The sequence below is a fragment of the Dermacentor silvarum genome, chromosome 1, assembly GCF_013339745.2.
Source record: "Dermacentor silvarum isolate Dsil-2018 chromosome 1, BIME_Dsil_1.4, whole genome shotgun sequence".
Lineage (NCBI taxonomy): Eukaryota > Metazoa > Arthropoda > Arachnida > Ixodida > Ixodidae > Dermacentor > Dermacentor silvarum.
The window spans coordinates 319,297,387-319,313,860 of NC_051154.1; the positions used below are offsets into that span (position 1 = coordinate 319,297,387).

The 16,474-nt window shown below is 46.6% G+C and overlaps 1 protein-coding gene across 1 annotated transcript; it reads right to left on the bottom strand.

Annotated features, from left to right (window-relative positions):
* Positions 1–15,061: 15,061 nt before the first annotated feature.
* Positions 15,062–15,739, bottom strand: LOC125943197 (sex-determining region Y protein-like). Its single transcript, XM_049661791.1, has one exon. It carries the CDS (start codon positions 15,737–15,739, stop codon positions 15,062–15,064), a length of 678 nt encoding a protein of 225 aa, XP_049517748.1.
* Positions 15,740–16,474: the final 735 nt, after the last annotated feature.

Consider the following 16,474-nt stretch of genomic DNA (forward strand, 5'->3'; position numbering starts at 1 on the left):
AACGTGCACTACAACGCAAGCACACGGGCGTTTTTGCCTTTCGCCTCCATCGAAATGCGGCCGCCGCGGCCGGGATTCGATCCCGCGATCTCGAGCTCAGCAGCGCATTTTTCAGAGTACACTGTACTGACATGGATATGCTCAAGAAGGGAGAGCAATAACTTAGGGTCGGGGCCGTCGGGCGATCGTGGCGCCGACGTGAAAGATGGGAAGCACGGGTGGATGAGACGCTCCAGTGTGTTCATGACCATGTCTTCTGGGTGAAGTATCGCGCCGGGATCAGCTTTCGACCTTTCGCCTGGCACAGCTTTTGCCTGGGCCATCCCACATCATCCTGATGTAAACAAATAAACAAATCAAATCAATCAAATCGAACCTACTCCACGCTTCTCGGGCGAAGCTTTACTGCCATTTTTCCTTTTCCTGCTAGATCAATTTTTGTTCGTGCTTACATTCGAGATTCATTTCAATAAGTTCGACGTAAGTTTGGATCCTCATCAGAGAGGAGAATACAAACATGGGGAAGTGGGCCAAATATGCGCGAACGTACAAAAAAAAAGAATGGGAGCAAGAGCCCGAGCCAAAGGTGGGTTCTGGTGCTTAAACTTCTAGATGGTTTGCCCATAACATCACGGATGAAGATACCCATTCTCCTAATATCGAAACATGTTTGCCACGATGACATCAGCGCACCACGTCACATGAACTTCACCCACCGTGTTAGCTTAGCTTGTGAGGTGTCGCGCTGCTGGCTCGAGGACGCGGGTTCGATTCCTGGCCACGGCGACCGCATTTCGATCTAGGTGATATGCGGCCGTACATTGTACATTGTTACACCCGTGTACTTAGATCTAGAGGTACGTTAAAGAACCCGAGGTGGCGAAAATTAATCCGGAGTACCCCAGTGCGTCATGACTCCCAATCATATCATGGTTTTGGCACGTAAAACCCCAGCAATTATTAGAGAGTTTAAGAATAGGAGCCTCAAACGTTTTGGGGTCCCAAAGAAATAACGTCGAAGCCACTGCGCGTGCGCAAGACGCAAACTGGTTTTGGGCTTTCCGTCGGGCACGCTATTTCACTGATTTAGCGTATGGTAGCCACCATAATTTAGCGGGAGCACCAAAAGCGGCCCCAAAAGCTTTAGTCAACAAACATGGCGGCGCCCACCGAAGCGACGGCTCTAACCTAGCACCAAACTGGGCTCGATTAGTGGTAACACGTGAAGTTTGTAAGCTAGGAGACGTGATTTCGGTTATCGCTTCTTCTCAACTAACATGTACGTGTAAAGAAGATTGATTCATTAGACGCCACTGATTCCGAATTCAGTTGTCAATTTCAAGGCTCGCAAGCCTAACACGGATTTACTTGGCTGGGTGAAGGTACGTAAAAATGGTTACTCAAAACTAAGCGCCACAAGTTGCTTGCTGCTAATAGAATAAGTTCTAAATTGTAATTAAACGAGAAAACACGAAAGTCTAAATTACTGCTAATCATAAAATGGTATATTTTATTTTATTATTCATAGCAGCTTTTCTTTGACACCGTAGTGACGCTGCAAGCGCAACACGTACGCTATACGCAAACGCAAACCACCTACTCTAAATGTCTTCACTCCTGCATGCCCCAACGCTAACACCCGCAAAGCAATATGGGGCCTCAAACTTTAGGGGCTCCTATTCTAAAACTTTATCAGCACATAAACATGATTCGCGTTTTGACAAAAACCGATTTTCACAGCATTACCACTGTTACCAATTTGTTGTTTACCTTTGCTCTTTGTGCGCCGTCGCGGCTTTTACCATTTCGAGCAAGTTCGGGAGGTGCTCGTCGCCGAATACGACTGCGCGCTTCTTACACTGGTGTGCCGTTGTGCGCAGTAATCTTTAAAAGCTTCGCTTACACCGATTCAGACAGTGACTCGCATCTGTTGCCTGTCACTTTTATTAACGCATGTTCTTGGCGTGCTAGAGACCTAAGATGGCGGCCAGGTTGATGTAAATCAAAACTATATAGGTAGTGTGTGTCGCAGCTAATCCGGGCCATGCTAATTGAAACAAAAACCCCCAAAAAACGAGAAGACAAGTAGGACGATGAGACAAACAGCGCGAAATATCGTAGCGCGAAAGACTTGTTTTAGCGCATAAAAAAAGAAGCCCCGAGCACGTCGCCGTCACATATCACTGGACAGCTGAACTTCTACGCCGTAGGCAGAGATGACGAGAGAGATCGATGAGGCTAAACATTATTTTGCGTTCACGACAGCTAAAACGCAGCGTTCGTAGTTAATATTACTGTAAATAACTAAAAATAATAACTTATTACTATGTCATAAAATAAGAACACTGATTTCGTCCTCTCCAGCAGTTCGCTGGAACTTAAGAGATTCCGGTGCCAACCAAAAAGTGTTCTGTGCAAGCATGATGTCGCTGTTGATGTCAAGGGCCGACTGTCGCGGCGGCACGGAATGGCTATATTTGGCTACGAATTTTTTTTTGCACTTTTTTGTGTTTGGCTACATTTGGGATACAACTTCTCTAGGTTTTGGCTACGCCGCCTCGTCAGACCTGACAACACTGATTCTGACGGGTATCTAACGAACATGAATGCTATTTTCTACTTAAATAACCAGGTTATATGGCGAAGTCAGAATCTGCATATAAGTGGAGAAAGTAACTGCCTTTTCTTTATCCTTTTCGTAAACACTGTTTTTCTTAGCCTAAACACAGAGATGAAGATTTAACATCGCGTGGTATGTTGCATGGTATGTTGATGGTGCATCCTGGATTTTTAAGTCAACTCGCGGTTCACTTGACGAGTGCTTTTCGTCGTCTGCGACAAAGCAACCGTCTACACCAAATAAGTGGGAATTTTCACAAACGTTAGCGCTAAAGACACTTCCGTACAGCTCCATATATTATCACGTCGTAGTGACTGCGTAGATCAAGGTCGAGCCACAACTGTCCGTCATGAATCTAAGTCTTTATTGGGCGAACGTGTGCCCAAAAAAAAGTTACACTCAAAGCACAACGTCTGCGGCGAGCACAGTCGTGGATAGTCGAAACCTGATCAATGGGTCGAGTCCGCTAGCTATTTATACAGGGTATTTCTACGGAGACTTCAAGTATTATGCAAAAAATCGCCGTTTGGAATAATCGGAAGGTTCCTTCGGACACATGCCGCCAGTGGTGGTGATGCCGGATATGGGGTAATAAGGCTGCTAATGATGACGCTATGTATGAAAGCACTATTCATGCTTCATATCATGCACCACATGAAGTTGGCAGCCTGTATGGCAAAAAGAAGAGCTGGCTATCTTTTATCCACCTTAATGCAGTCTACCCGAAATAAAGAAGAACAGATTTTTCCCCTCAACGCTAGGTTTGGCTTTGCTCCTGACTAACTTATGGTGGCAGAAACATGCCATCAATGCGAATCAGTTATTAAGTCGCCCGGCAACACAGGCACAATTGCACATGAGGAACAAAGTAACAAGTGAACATGAGGAACAAAGGCACAGGCCCACAGGCACGATTGCACATGATGAACAAGGTAAAATGAAGCCAAAAATGCGTCTGTCGCAACAAAAAAGGAAAATAAAAGGGTATGTCTAAAACACAACGCTCAGTAAGCTTACAGAAGCAATGCTTCAGTCAAACCACCTTTAAAAGCAGCTACTGACGAGTGTCTTTCAATCATTTTGATAAAATCCTCATGCTCGCTCGAAAGTATAGGTATTTTATATTTTAGACTTTGTTCATCGTAACTTGCTTTCAGTTTTGGTACTCTACATTTTATTGTTCTAAGATCAAAATTCCGATTCGTTACCATGAACGATACTTTCCGACTATGAAGGTCATCTTTATTTCTGTATGCATGTAGGTCGCAAGCTTGCGTTCGTAGAAGCTGGTCTACCCTCAATATTCCGTGGCAGTCTCGGAACCACGGTGTGCTTTCCCTATGTTGAAAGCCTACTAGACCTCTAAATTGCTTTTTTGTGTGATAAAAATGTTTTCAATATTTGAAGCAGTCGAAAATATCAGGAGACAAAAATAAATATGAGAACGAATCATTGAAAAGTAAAGAATAGCTCTCAATTTCCTGGGAATTAAATTTATTACTTTCCATAATGCTCCCATTACTCTGAATAGTATTAATTTCAGGTAATTTGTGTTATCCTTGACAAGTTTTCCTGAAAAAAAAATGCCTAGGAATTTAATAGAATCCACACGCTCTATCACGTTGTTACGAAAATGTAAGGAAACATTGTTAGCGATGGATTCAGGAGCTCTAAAAAGGACGTACTTTGTTTTATTTTTATTACCCTCTAATTGATTTCTATCTAGCCATTCAGAGAGTTAACGCAGCCAGTTATTCTCACCTGTTCCTACTTTTGATAGACTAGTGCAAGAAAAAAGAAACCGTTGCTTTCGTCGGTGTATAGGAGTATTTTTTTGTGTGTACGTGGAATACAGGATATATCATTCATGTACTGAAATAAAGCAGTGGTCCTAAGATCGAACCCTGGGGCACTCCCGCTAAAATACCGGGTGTTCAAAATTAAGCTTTACAGAAGTTTTAACAGTCGTCTGTGGCAGATAGCATAATTCCTATCATTGATTTGGGTTATTAGATTGAGCAGACAGTAGTAGCACGAGAAATAAAAAAATTCAACTAAATGACAAAAATTCAGTAATTATTTTCTTAGTTAATTAGTTTACGACACAAATTGCACTTTAAGAATTGTAGCCGGTGAGCTTGTCATGCGTATCCACTTGAAATGAATTTCCGGAACGACACCACTTTGAAGATATGCTCCATCAAACTCGCCGTAAAATCCACTGTTGTTCCACTTACTTTTATACCAAAGTGCCGGTTTATACAGTCAAGCACAAAAAAAAGGGGAACGCCCATGTATTTTCGTCTTACACATTGGGAAATAATATCTCGAAACTGATATTATTCCGGAAATTTATTTCAAGTGGATGCGTCTTGCAACCTCACCGGCTACAATTCGTAAGCTGCGATATGTGTCGTAAAATAATAAACTAAGAAGTTCATTGTTCAATTTTTGGTAATTAGTTGAAAATGTGTTTCGAATTTTCGTGCTACTATTGTCCGCCTCTTCGAATAACCGAGCTAAACGATAAGAATTATGCTGCCTGCCACAGGCAATTTTAAAAAAATTTTCGTAAAGCGTAATTTTCACCACTCGGTAGGCTCTATGTTTCAGAAGCCTGAGTCAAATGTCACACAGTTTTCGATCTTTTTAGTACCTTTCTATAAGTTGAAAGGCTCGCCCTCGTATGCCCTATCTAGAAAGTTTACTTAGTAAAATGTGATGTTTGACGGATCTAAGGGCTTTCTTCATATCGAGGAATATTCCAATTATTAGTCATTTTTGTTCAGTGTTTTCTATAAGCCATTCTGTAGCATACAAAAGTGCTAATTCTGTTGACTTCTTTTTTTGGAATCCAAACTGGTATGGTGAATTAACTTGAATTTCACTAAATCCTCAAAGAGATGTCCAAAAAAAACCACGTTCAATAACTTTCGAAAAAATGCCTAGCACTGATATCGGCCGGCAATTGTTGAAATCATTCTTCGCGCCTCCCTTGAGAATAACACTTATCCGGGCTAATTTGAGCTCATCCGGGAACTAGCCATTCAGAGCATGCATTTGCACGCATTTGCATACATGAGTGAGCAGGAGAACAATTATGGTAGCAACCGCTTTAATTGGTTCAGCTTTAATCCCAACAAGACCTGCTGCACTACTGTTGTTCAAGGAGTTCATAAGGCCCATCATTTTCGCCTCACTCGTAAGTTCTGAGAAAACGCTCTCTTACTTGTAAATGAACGTAATACATGTGATCACTTGCTCTTGGCGTGGGGTTCTTTAATTTACCGGAAGACAAGAAGTGCTCATTAAAATTATCCGGCAGCTCAGTTATATGAAGCGTTACTTCGTCAGTAGTGAATTCTTCCGGTAACGCATCAATGCAGCATGTACCCCAAACCTCATTGTCGGCTTTGCAGAATGTATGATCAGTAATATTGTTAAAATTGTGCAAATAACAGACATCTTTAGCCTTTCTGATTTTGGAATTCAATTTATTTTGAAATTTCTCGTATTCTTTGAATTTGTCAGCATCCTTCGTTTTCAGAAACTCCAAGTACAACATTTTATTTTTCTATGCTTCTATAAAGTGCCGAAGATATCCAAGAATTTCTTGCCTTTTTATGCTTTTCCCAAATGCGGAGTGGAAATGCGCGATCATAGAAATCGGCCATCATTCTGTGAAAGCCAGAAAAATAAGATGCTGCATTACTGTCACTAATCGCCTAAGACCAGTCAGTGCGCATAATCAGAGATATAAACGTATTTATTTTTGATTCGTTAACTTTTCTTGATCGAATCGACGTGTGCGATACGCTGCGACTCGCACAGCAGTCCAAGATGCTAAAAATAGGTAAATAGTCGCTTACATCGACCGCTAGAACGCCGGAATCAAGTTTTTCAATTCAGGGCCGACCACGCCATGCAACGTCACCCTACAAAATACTGCCGCCTTCAGTAGACAATTCTCGCCGTGATCAGACGCCTTCAGCAAAACAGGCATCATCTGAGGCACAAGCTCCGCAATTATCCTTCTTTGGATGCATTTCCACGTGCCCTGACATGACCTTGATTGCAGCGATGGTCATCGGACTCCCCGATGAGCGAGTGCAGGAGCCGCATTATTTGCTCGGGTGGTAGCGCAGCAGCAGCCTCCATTGAACACAGCTCGGCAGCATGGCTCTCCTCAGGCTGCTTGAATGCTCCGAAGATCTTGATCAAGGTCAGCTCAGCATAATTGTGGAAGTGTTGCGGCTGCCTCTTCAACAATTCAGCCAAGGCTCTTAAGGCAGCCACTTTTACAGGCACCACGTGTCCTTCGAGATCCTTGCTCGTGGCCGGGACAGTGGCCGTTTGCATACAAGCGACAGTTTTCTGACCTGCGCTCGAAGCGCCTTCTGGAGCAGCACTGATGGTACCACGGTGTTTGCTCCTTGGCGTCGGCGGCAATGGCGGCGGATGCAGCTGCTGCTGGAACTTCGGGCTGCCTCGACCCTTGGCCGCGACCGTGCAAGTTCTCGGCTGCTGCTCCATGTCCCAGGAACTGGCGTTCTTCAGCTTGCTGGTAACCTGCTTGGCAATGCGCTCCTGTTCCATACGCCGGCTGGCCTCACGTGGGTTGTGCGCGTAGTCCGAGTACTTCCTTCAGTGGCCGCCGACAGCTTCGGCCACCTTGCGCTGGAAGGGCTCCTTGTCGGCGGCGCGGAGAGGACGCCACAGCTTTGCCAGGTGGCTGATAAGGCACCCGTTGTCTTAGTTCGTGTTCGTGGCGGCCACCGAACGCCTTTTCTCCAGCGTGAACTGCATGAAGGCGTTAGGTGGTGGGGGAACACGTGATCGCAGCTTGTAGCAGTGTTGCACCTCGCTGCGCAACGATGCACCCACCATGCCGGGATGAGAGGCCACAGGAACGGTCATCGCTGCTGCTGCTGCACAGCCTCGGACACGTTGCGGAGGTTCTTTGCTGGAGCGGACCCAGGGGCAAGCGACGATGGCTCGCCTTTGCAGGTCTGCGGAGCCGGAGTCTCCCGTTCTCGAAGAACGAGCTGCCCAGATAGGAGTCGTCCTTTTCTTTGTCTCGCGCAGAAGCGTACGTAGTAATAATAATGATGATGGTAACGACGAGGAAGATCCCCATTCATGGCGCGTGCTCACTAACTAAATGTGCAAATATTTCGGCGGCAGGACGTAGTTTACGATGGATGGATGGATGGATGTAAAACTTTAATGAACGTCCTGATGTACGCGACTCAGCGCGCAGCGGGCCGCTCCCACGTTGGGACACTCAGGCCATGCCCGACCGCCGCATCGTGGGCCCTCTGGACAGCCCATAGTTGCGCTCCGGCATCGGGGCTCTTGATAGCGGAGAGCCACTTGTCCTGATTTATTTGTTCCGTGCCTCGTAACGAGGGGCAACGCCAGAGCATATGGTCTAAGCTAGCGAAGTCATTGCAGTGCCTGCAAGAACTACTGGCATTAGTGTGGGGATAAAGCTTGTGTAATAAAGCCGGGCTGGAATACGAGCCTGTTTGCAATAATCTGAGGGTCAATGCCTGCGCTCTATTTAACTTGTGAGGAAGGGGAAAGTCTCTCCTGCCGAGATAAAGTGCTGCGTAATTTCATGGTATGTTGTTGGTTGATCTCTGTTCTCCACCACTGCTGGCCGCCCGGGGAGTTCTCCATGGTCGCGGAATGCGAGACCTCAAGCCTTGGAGTGGGCCAGCTCGTTGAGGTTTGTCCATGGGGCCTCCCATGACGGATCCCATGTGAGCGGGGAACCACGTGAGAGTGTGGCTGGCAATGATTTTGCCGTCGAGGATGCGACAGGCTTCTTTACACACGGCGCCAACGCTGAAGACGAGGATGGCGCCGTGTGTAAAGGCCGTGACCATTGCCTTGGCCCAGGAGGGCCAAGGCAATGGCCACTTGCTCGGCCGCACATGACGACGTGCTTCGTACCGAAGCTGCGTTAACGGTCGAACCCTTGTGGTTGATGGACACTAATGCGAAATTTTTGCTGTTGCCATATTGGGCCGCGTCAACGAAGCAGCTGCCGCCAGGGAGTTCTGTCGCCCGGCGTAGGAGCGCCACGGCCCTGGCCTTCCTTCTTTCCACGTTGCGCTGGGGATGCATATTGCGCGGGGCGGGGGATATGATGATGTGGTCTTTCTGCTCTTTCGGAAGGCCCTGGTAGGAGTCATTGACTTTAGCCGCGGGGACGCCCATCTCTGTTAGGAGTCGTCTGCCCGCCGTGGTGCCGGAGAGTCTGAGAATCTGTGCCCTTTCTTGTGCTTCTGCAATTTCTTCCAGTGTATTTTGAATGCCCAACTGCAGAAGTCGGTTGGTGCGTGTGTAGTTTGGTAGTACGAGCGCGATCTTGATCCCCCTCCTTATCATGGCATTTAGCTTGTCTCGCTCGGCCCTCTTCCAGACGTGTATGGCCGCTACGTAGAAATAATTAAAATGTTATGCTAACAGAAACGAAAGAAGGAAGACTATACGAAATACAAGTGAAACGAGTGTAGTACATAAGTCAGCAGTCTGACTAATTGGAACAAAGTTATTAAATACATATTTATGAAGGGAATAAAAAACTAAACAGGAAAGAATGTCCGAGATTCGCTGAAATTTAATTCAGTGACATAAATTATGAAAAGCGAAGTAATGTGAAGCTATACAGATTTGCACGGACTTGTTTCTTTAAAAAAATCACCGACGATTACGAAACTCTGTAATGCGAAATTTGAGCGCAATTCTATAAGTGTCTTGATTTCGCGATCCATTGAGGCATCTCACCGATCACCGCACCGACTGGCAGAGCCCTGACGCGCGAAGCAATACTATGTAGACCGACCACACAGTTGCCGAGCTTATGTCACCTTAATACGCCGCGAACGCTATGCGGAAAGGCGAGCTTTCTGGTACTTCTAACAGTGGAGCTGTTGTAGGTCGAGGCTGCGCCGTCCGTCTGTCCACCGCTGTCACGCATCATCCATCGCAAACATCACCCATAAGCGCACGAAATCCTCTAGAAAACAAACACAATCACTGAAACTCCCACACGATCACAGAAACTACCAGATAATCTCAGCAAATCACACAAAATCAGAGAAACATAAGAGAACCACAGATCCGCTGTTTCATTAGATTTCAAATTGAATGGAAATGGGTTTACTTTTTTCTCTCCCCGCTCTGCCGGCGCAAATGTATGGGCTCTGCTTCGTTGTCTATCTGGCTTGCTCGCGGTAAGGAAAGAAGAGATGGAATGATAAGCGAACTTCATATATCCGTTAGGTGGCGTCCAAAATAGTAAAATTGCGAAAAATAGCTGCGTGTTCAATTAGACGGTTCATGGATTCCGAGATAGCGCCGTCCCGCGGCTGCCACGTACAACGCAATACGACGCTATCTCTGAGCCTTTCCTTCAGGGACGGCGCAATTTAGCCGTTGGTTCCAAAGTTAGTAGACCGATTCTGGTAACGTTCATCATTATCATCAGCCTTTATTTTTATGTCCACTGCAGGACGAAGGATTCTCCGTGCGATCTCCAATTACCCCTGTCTTGCGCTAGCGTATTCCAACTTGCTTCTGCAAATTTCCTAACTTCATCATCCCATCTGGTTTTCTGCCGACCTCGACTGCGCTTCTCTTCTCTTGGTATCCATTTTGTAACCCTAATGGTCCACCGGTCATCCATCCTACGCATTACATGGCCTGCCCAGCTCCATTTATTCATATTAATGTCAACTAGAATATCGGCTATCCCCGTTTGTTCTGTGATCCACACCACTGTCTTCCTGTCATCTAGGTCAATTACCCACAGGGGACCCTGATCACGAGAAAGAAATCTACAGAAGAATAAAATTGGGTTGGAGTGCATACGGCAGGCATTGCCAAATCCTGACTGGGAGCTTACCACTGTCGTTGAAAAGAAAAGTGTACAATCATTGCATTCTACCGGTGCTAACATATGGGGCAGAAACTTGGAGGTTAGCAAAGAAGCTCGAGAACAAGTTAAGGACCGCACAAAGAGCGATGGAACGAAAAATCTTAGGACTGACGTTAAGAGACTGGTAACGTTCATTCGTCCGAAAAGCGGAAGGCACTGCACCCAAGACTAAATGCATCTAAATAGCAGAGTTAGATCTACTGAAATGAATTTAGAGCGTAATAGGCTTGCTTGCCATCTAAGAAATTACAATAGGCATATTTACAGCACGTCGGCATTAAACATCTAGTTCAGGAGAAACAGGTGGTAACCAAATCGCAAGTCCTGCGACAGCTCTCGTATAATAACGGAAACCAATCTCGAAGGCTATGCGTTTGTGTTTTGAAAGCGCGCAAAGCAAATGGAAGGGCATTTGCACACGGCATGGTTGCCATTATCATTTATTCTGGAAAACATGGTTATCATGATGTGTTTCCGCCTCATGCATTTGCTTTTTGCATATGCTGTCGGCCAAAGCAATGCCGTGACACTCGGTTACGCTACTCGAAAGTACTGTTCGCTGGGGGCTCGGATTTGGACACCACATATTACTTATAGAGCTTACCGCAAATGCGAGGGCTCAAAAAAAAAACGAATGAAAAAAAAAAAACGAAGTCAAGCGTGTGCTGTGCGTTTTGTTTTCCGTTTTTCGACAACCGCTTGAATGATCGCAACTTCGTATTCTTTCCACCGTACTTCTCGTCGCTTCTGCCTGAATACGTGTGGTACAAGCTTGTCCCAAATGTACGCATTCACACAAACAATAAAATGTTCAGGAGATATATATTTCTAGTCCCAGTACTCCCAATGACTCCTTCACGCTTAATTGAACACAGACTTTCACTTGAATGTGGTAGTGTTGCCATACGTTAATTCCCAATCATTTTCGTAAGCATATATTCACGCATTATGGGAACGAAATTCCATGCGATTATTAGCCGTAAAATAATTACAGGCACGTTTCCATCTAGATTGAACTCCGGCGCCAGCGTACAGGGGAGCTTCAAGTACGGTGCGTCAGTATAAAGAAGGTACTTTTCACTTCCTATTCTATCAGAGGAGGCCTGTGCTATATGCCGTATTTACTCGCATAGTGAGCGTACTTTCTTCCCGAAAAATATGCTCGTTGTTGGGGGGTGCGTTTATTATGCGGGGTAAAATTTTGAGCAATTTTTTTCCGCTGCCACCTCTTAAACAGCCGAAGTTTCCCCCAAAAAGCGAACTAACGATTGCTATAGCAAATCCATAGAGAGCCATACGAAGTAAGGATAGTAGTTTTATCAGCCGTATAAACTTTTAACCAGCATGGTGCCAGCGCGTACAGGCAGACATGATCCAATCACACCCGATGACGGCGGACACTTATATATATGACAGTATTACCGGAATATTTATTCGTACTCCAATCTGTCAATGTCGAGCTTCGAGCATCTTCTTTCTCTGGTTCTAATATCGTCGGCAGAATAAAAAAAAAAAACTGGCCCGCCGTTTCAATCTTATTCCAGGTATTGCTTCAAAGAAATATATCTTTGTTGCTTCGCCTTTTGAAGCCGTTCGTTGCGGTGTTTTTCGGGGCCGAAGTATCGTCCAGCGCGGTGGGGCTCCTCGCTGTCGCAGAGCACAGGCTGCCCACTGCTGGGTGACATTCACAGAACGCCGTTTCGAGGGGCGCGGCTCTGCACTCGCGGCAGCCTGCCGGTTTCGGTGTCGCGCACGTGAGAGCCGAAATTCGTCGTGCCACAGTAATTGCATTTTTCCAGATCCAAAAGTCGATGACTGGAACGGAGAGCTCGCTTCAATTTTGCAATTACGATGAGTCCACGGAAACTAATAGTTTAAAAGTTCATTAATAGATCTTTGTCTATTAGCGACTCATTGCCCCATAGCAGCCGCCATCCCGTGGTCGCCACCACTGATGGCAATGTCTCTGAAGGAGGCTTCCTATTATTTCAAGACGGGGATATTTAAATTTTAGGTACTCCAGCTTATGAGGAGCACATTGTTGCGCAAACAGGAAATAAAGACTTAGAAAGAAATGTAGGAAACGAAAGGTGGGGCGGTAAACTTACAGCAGACCAGGGAAATTCAACAAAGGCGCATGCCTGCGTTTGTGTCGCCTAGAGCGATTACAGTGACGTTTTTATCAGCTGCATTTCGTTGTCAAACAGAAAAAGAGACGTATCACTAATTCAAATCATGCCTCTCTCTTTTATGTGATAAGCCTCCAGAAGTTCTCTTGCTAACGTATCACCACTCTGCAAATTATCTTAATCTCATGCAGTAGTGGCTCACGTCTGCCGGCCAAACAAACCTTACAATGCGCAGGTAAATGCGCATAACTTTTGTTCTTTATAGACAACGTGTGCTCCCGTGCCCAGACATTTACACATCCCGTTTGGCCCGCGTTTCAGCGGTATCTAGTATATAACGCACGTCACACATTCCACGTACGTGAAAAAGCTGGCGCAAACATTTCTCGAAGCCTTTATTATAACCGCAGGTAGAGTTAGCTGTCACACCAAACAGCTCCAGTAGCGCGCTGGAAATTACACAAGGGGTTGGAAGGGTGCAAGGCCCCGCCTAAATATCGGTCGTTCTCGTTTGTTTTTTCTCTCTTTACGGCGCGGCTTCCCGTTCAGGCGAGTGCATCGCTAACCCGACGCCAGATGGGCACTCGGGCTGCCTCTCGTCGCCACGCCCCTGGAGGGACGTCACTTTCAGAGGCAAATCCGAGCACGCTGTTGTCGAGCGGCCGGATAAAGCCCCTGAAAGAAGAACTGGAGGATGCTTAAGCTTCGCGATAGCGTTATCGGGTCCCGTTCGCATAGCATTTTTCTTTGAGTCGTTTTCACCTCTAACAGAGAACGTGGGAAAGCCAGCTTACAAAGACCAAGCTTACACCGACACTCTTAAAGTCGGTTTCACTTTTAAACAGAAATGCATTGCTGGAAAGTCGTTTTTCCAGGGGCAATATAAGTCGTCTTGTCTTAAAATGTGAAGGCCCTAGCACCTTTTTTATTATTTTATCAATTGATTATGTTGTGTCTTTTTGTACAGCATCATTTGTCGTCTGTTTCCTCTAACGACATCTAAAATGTTTCGTATGCGTGCATAAAAGCGCTACCGCGTGTTTATTTCCACTTTTATTATTTATGAGTATATATTTTTTGTGTTTGATTGCTGTCAAATTGAGACGGCCGAGGGTCCACGTTTGTAGCAGACGACACGCTCTACGGGTGACGCGCTGCCGTTCTGCGCCCACGTCGCCGCCGGTCTCCGCCACTCAGCGCATGCGCACATGGAAGCAAGCTGTTGAGTGTTTTTCATGCGCCTCGACAGATGGCGCTACGCATGTATAATTTGCGCTGCACGGTTTGTCCCGAGCGAATGCGTTGCGCGGCGGCGGAGTCGGCGCTCCTGTTTATCTTACTCCGTGTGCTGGTCTAAGTAACATCGCGACGTTGCAACCGCGTTTCTCTGTTTGTCTGTACGACTTTCGAGGCGTTTCTCGTCATTATACCAAACACAGCATCATGCTACGAAGAAACGCCTGCTTAAGTAGCAAATGCTTACCCATACTTTATGTAACTCCCACTGGCGTTTCTGCCTGATTCCTTTTAATGAAAATGATGTGTCCATGGTTACGTCCGGTCAGGTAGACATCTGTTTTGACAACATTAGGGCATTTCATTGCATTCAGGAAGGTAATTAGTTTCATGTGAATATTATATTCTGACGAACTCCTAAATGTTGAATTATTGATGTGATTACTTGAACAGTGACACTCGTGCGCTAAGCGTATAATACGTTTTTTATTGCATAATACACCGGTACGTTTTACTAACAGGTACGTGTTTGAGTCGCGTCAAGAATTAAAGCATGGGGCCACAGTTATTGGCAAAGCAGCAGCGAAGCAATGGTGGCAGCCCAATGGGAAGCATTGGCTTGGGAGGTGGTGCTGCTTGCCCCCCTCACCCCCCCCCCCCCACACACACACACTTTAGTGGTATCTTGAGGAAGATTCTGTGTTTGAAGGAGAAGGGAGCCAAATGTGCTTCCACTGCTGTTGCCCTGTGCCCTCTTGCATCCCATAAGGGAAGCCAAGTCTGGCTTCATCACTTCAGAGCCGGCCACGCCATGCAGCGTCACCAGCAAAATACTGCCGCCTTCCGTACAGAACTCTCGCTATGATCATATGCCTTCAGAAAACAGGCATTATCTAAGGCAGAAGCTGCACAATGATACTTTTCGGATGCACTTCCACGAGTCGGTACATGACCTTGATTGCAGCGATGAATACGTCTTGGTCATCCGACTCCCCGATGAGCGAGTGGAGGCGCCGCATTGTCTGTTCGGGGGATAGCGCCGCAGCAGCCTCCATAGAACACAGCTCGGCAGCACAGCTCACCAGCTCACCTCTCGCTCAGGCTGCTTGAGTGTTCCAAAGATCTTGATCAAGGTAAGCTCAGATAACTGTGGAAGTGTTGCGGCTGCCTCTTCAACAATTCAGCCAAGGCTCTTAAGGCAGCCACTTTTACAGGCACCACGTGTCCTTCGAGATCCTTGGTCGTGGCCGGAACAGTCGCCGTCGGCATACAGGCCAGCGTTCCCTGACCGGCGCCCGAAGCGCCGACTCGAGCAGCACCGATGATAGCACTGTGTGTGCTTCTTGGCGTCGGCGGCAGTGGTGGCGGATGCAGGTGCTGCTGGAACTTCGGGCTGCCTGGACCCTGGGCCGCGACCGTTGAAGTAAGCGGATGCTGCTCCATGTCCCAGGAACTGTCGTTCAGCTTGCTGGTAACCTGCTTGGCACTGCGCTCCTGCTCCTTGCGCCGGCGGGCCTCACGCGGATGGTGCATGTAGTCCGGGTACTTCTTTCGGTGGACGGCGACGGCTTCGGCTAGCTTGCGCTGGAGGGGCTCCTTGTCGGCGGCGCGCAGAGGACGCCACAGCATTGCCAGGCGGCTGCTAACGCGCCGGTTGTTTTCTTTCGCGTTCATGGCGGCCACCGAACACCTCTTTTCCTGTGCGAACGGCATCGAGGCACTTGGCAGTGGTGGAACGTGCGATCGCCGCTGGTAGCAGTGTTGCACCCAACGATGCACCCGCCACGCCGGGATGCGAGGCCTCATCGGGAACTGCCATCACTGCTTCTGCTTGGTGCGCAGCCTGTACGAACAGCCCCTGAATGTTTCCTAGGCACGTAATGGCGGTGATTGGCTGAAGCGGAGCCAGGGGGACCAACGATGGCTGGCCTTTGCGGCGACTTCAGTCTGCGAAGTCGACAGCGTCCAGGAATCAGCCGTTATCGAAGAATGAGCTCCCCAGAAAGGAGTCGTCTTGTCTTGTCTTGTCTTGTTTCCTAAACTTTGGCGCATACCCACTACGGGGGATTGGCCAAGAAGCAGGCGGTTTCAACTATGTTTATGAGAAATTTTACAAAAACTTAATCTGAATTTGAGATTTAATCTTAATTTTGAGGTAAAGCAATTTTGTCATAAAGAAGTGAAATAATCGGAATAATTCATAATTCTTGAAATTCAGCAAGGTAATCTTTTTGTATCTCTAATGAAATTGTAAACTGTAAGAAAAGCATCCTTGTGACTGTGTCCCAGTGAAGTCACCCCAAAGGAGATAATGGTTGGTGAGGTTAATAATACGCCAAGTTTTCGAAATGCAATTTCTAAGATTTTTCTATCTCTTAAAAATCGGCGGCGCGAAATGAAAAAATGCTCAATCGATTCGGATTCATTGCAAAAAGAACATAAAGGGAATACAGCGAGACCAGACTTGTGTAAGTAAAAATTTAGTCGCTGTATACGACATCTCAATTTTGTAATGGAAACTTCCAATTGCATTGATGTACA

Excerpts from the sequence above, each read along its gene's own strand:
- LOC125943197 (XM_049661791.1), bottom strand. The coding sequence starts at position 15,739 with ATGAGGCCTCGCATCCCGGCGTGGCGGGTGCATCGTTGGGTGCAACAC.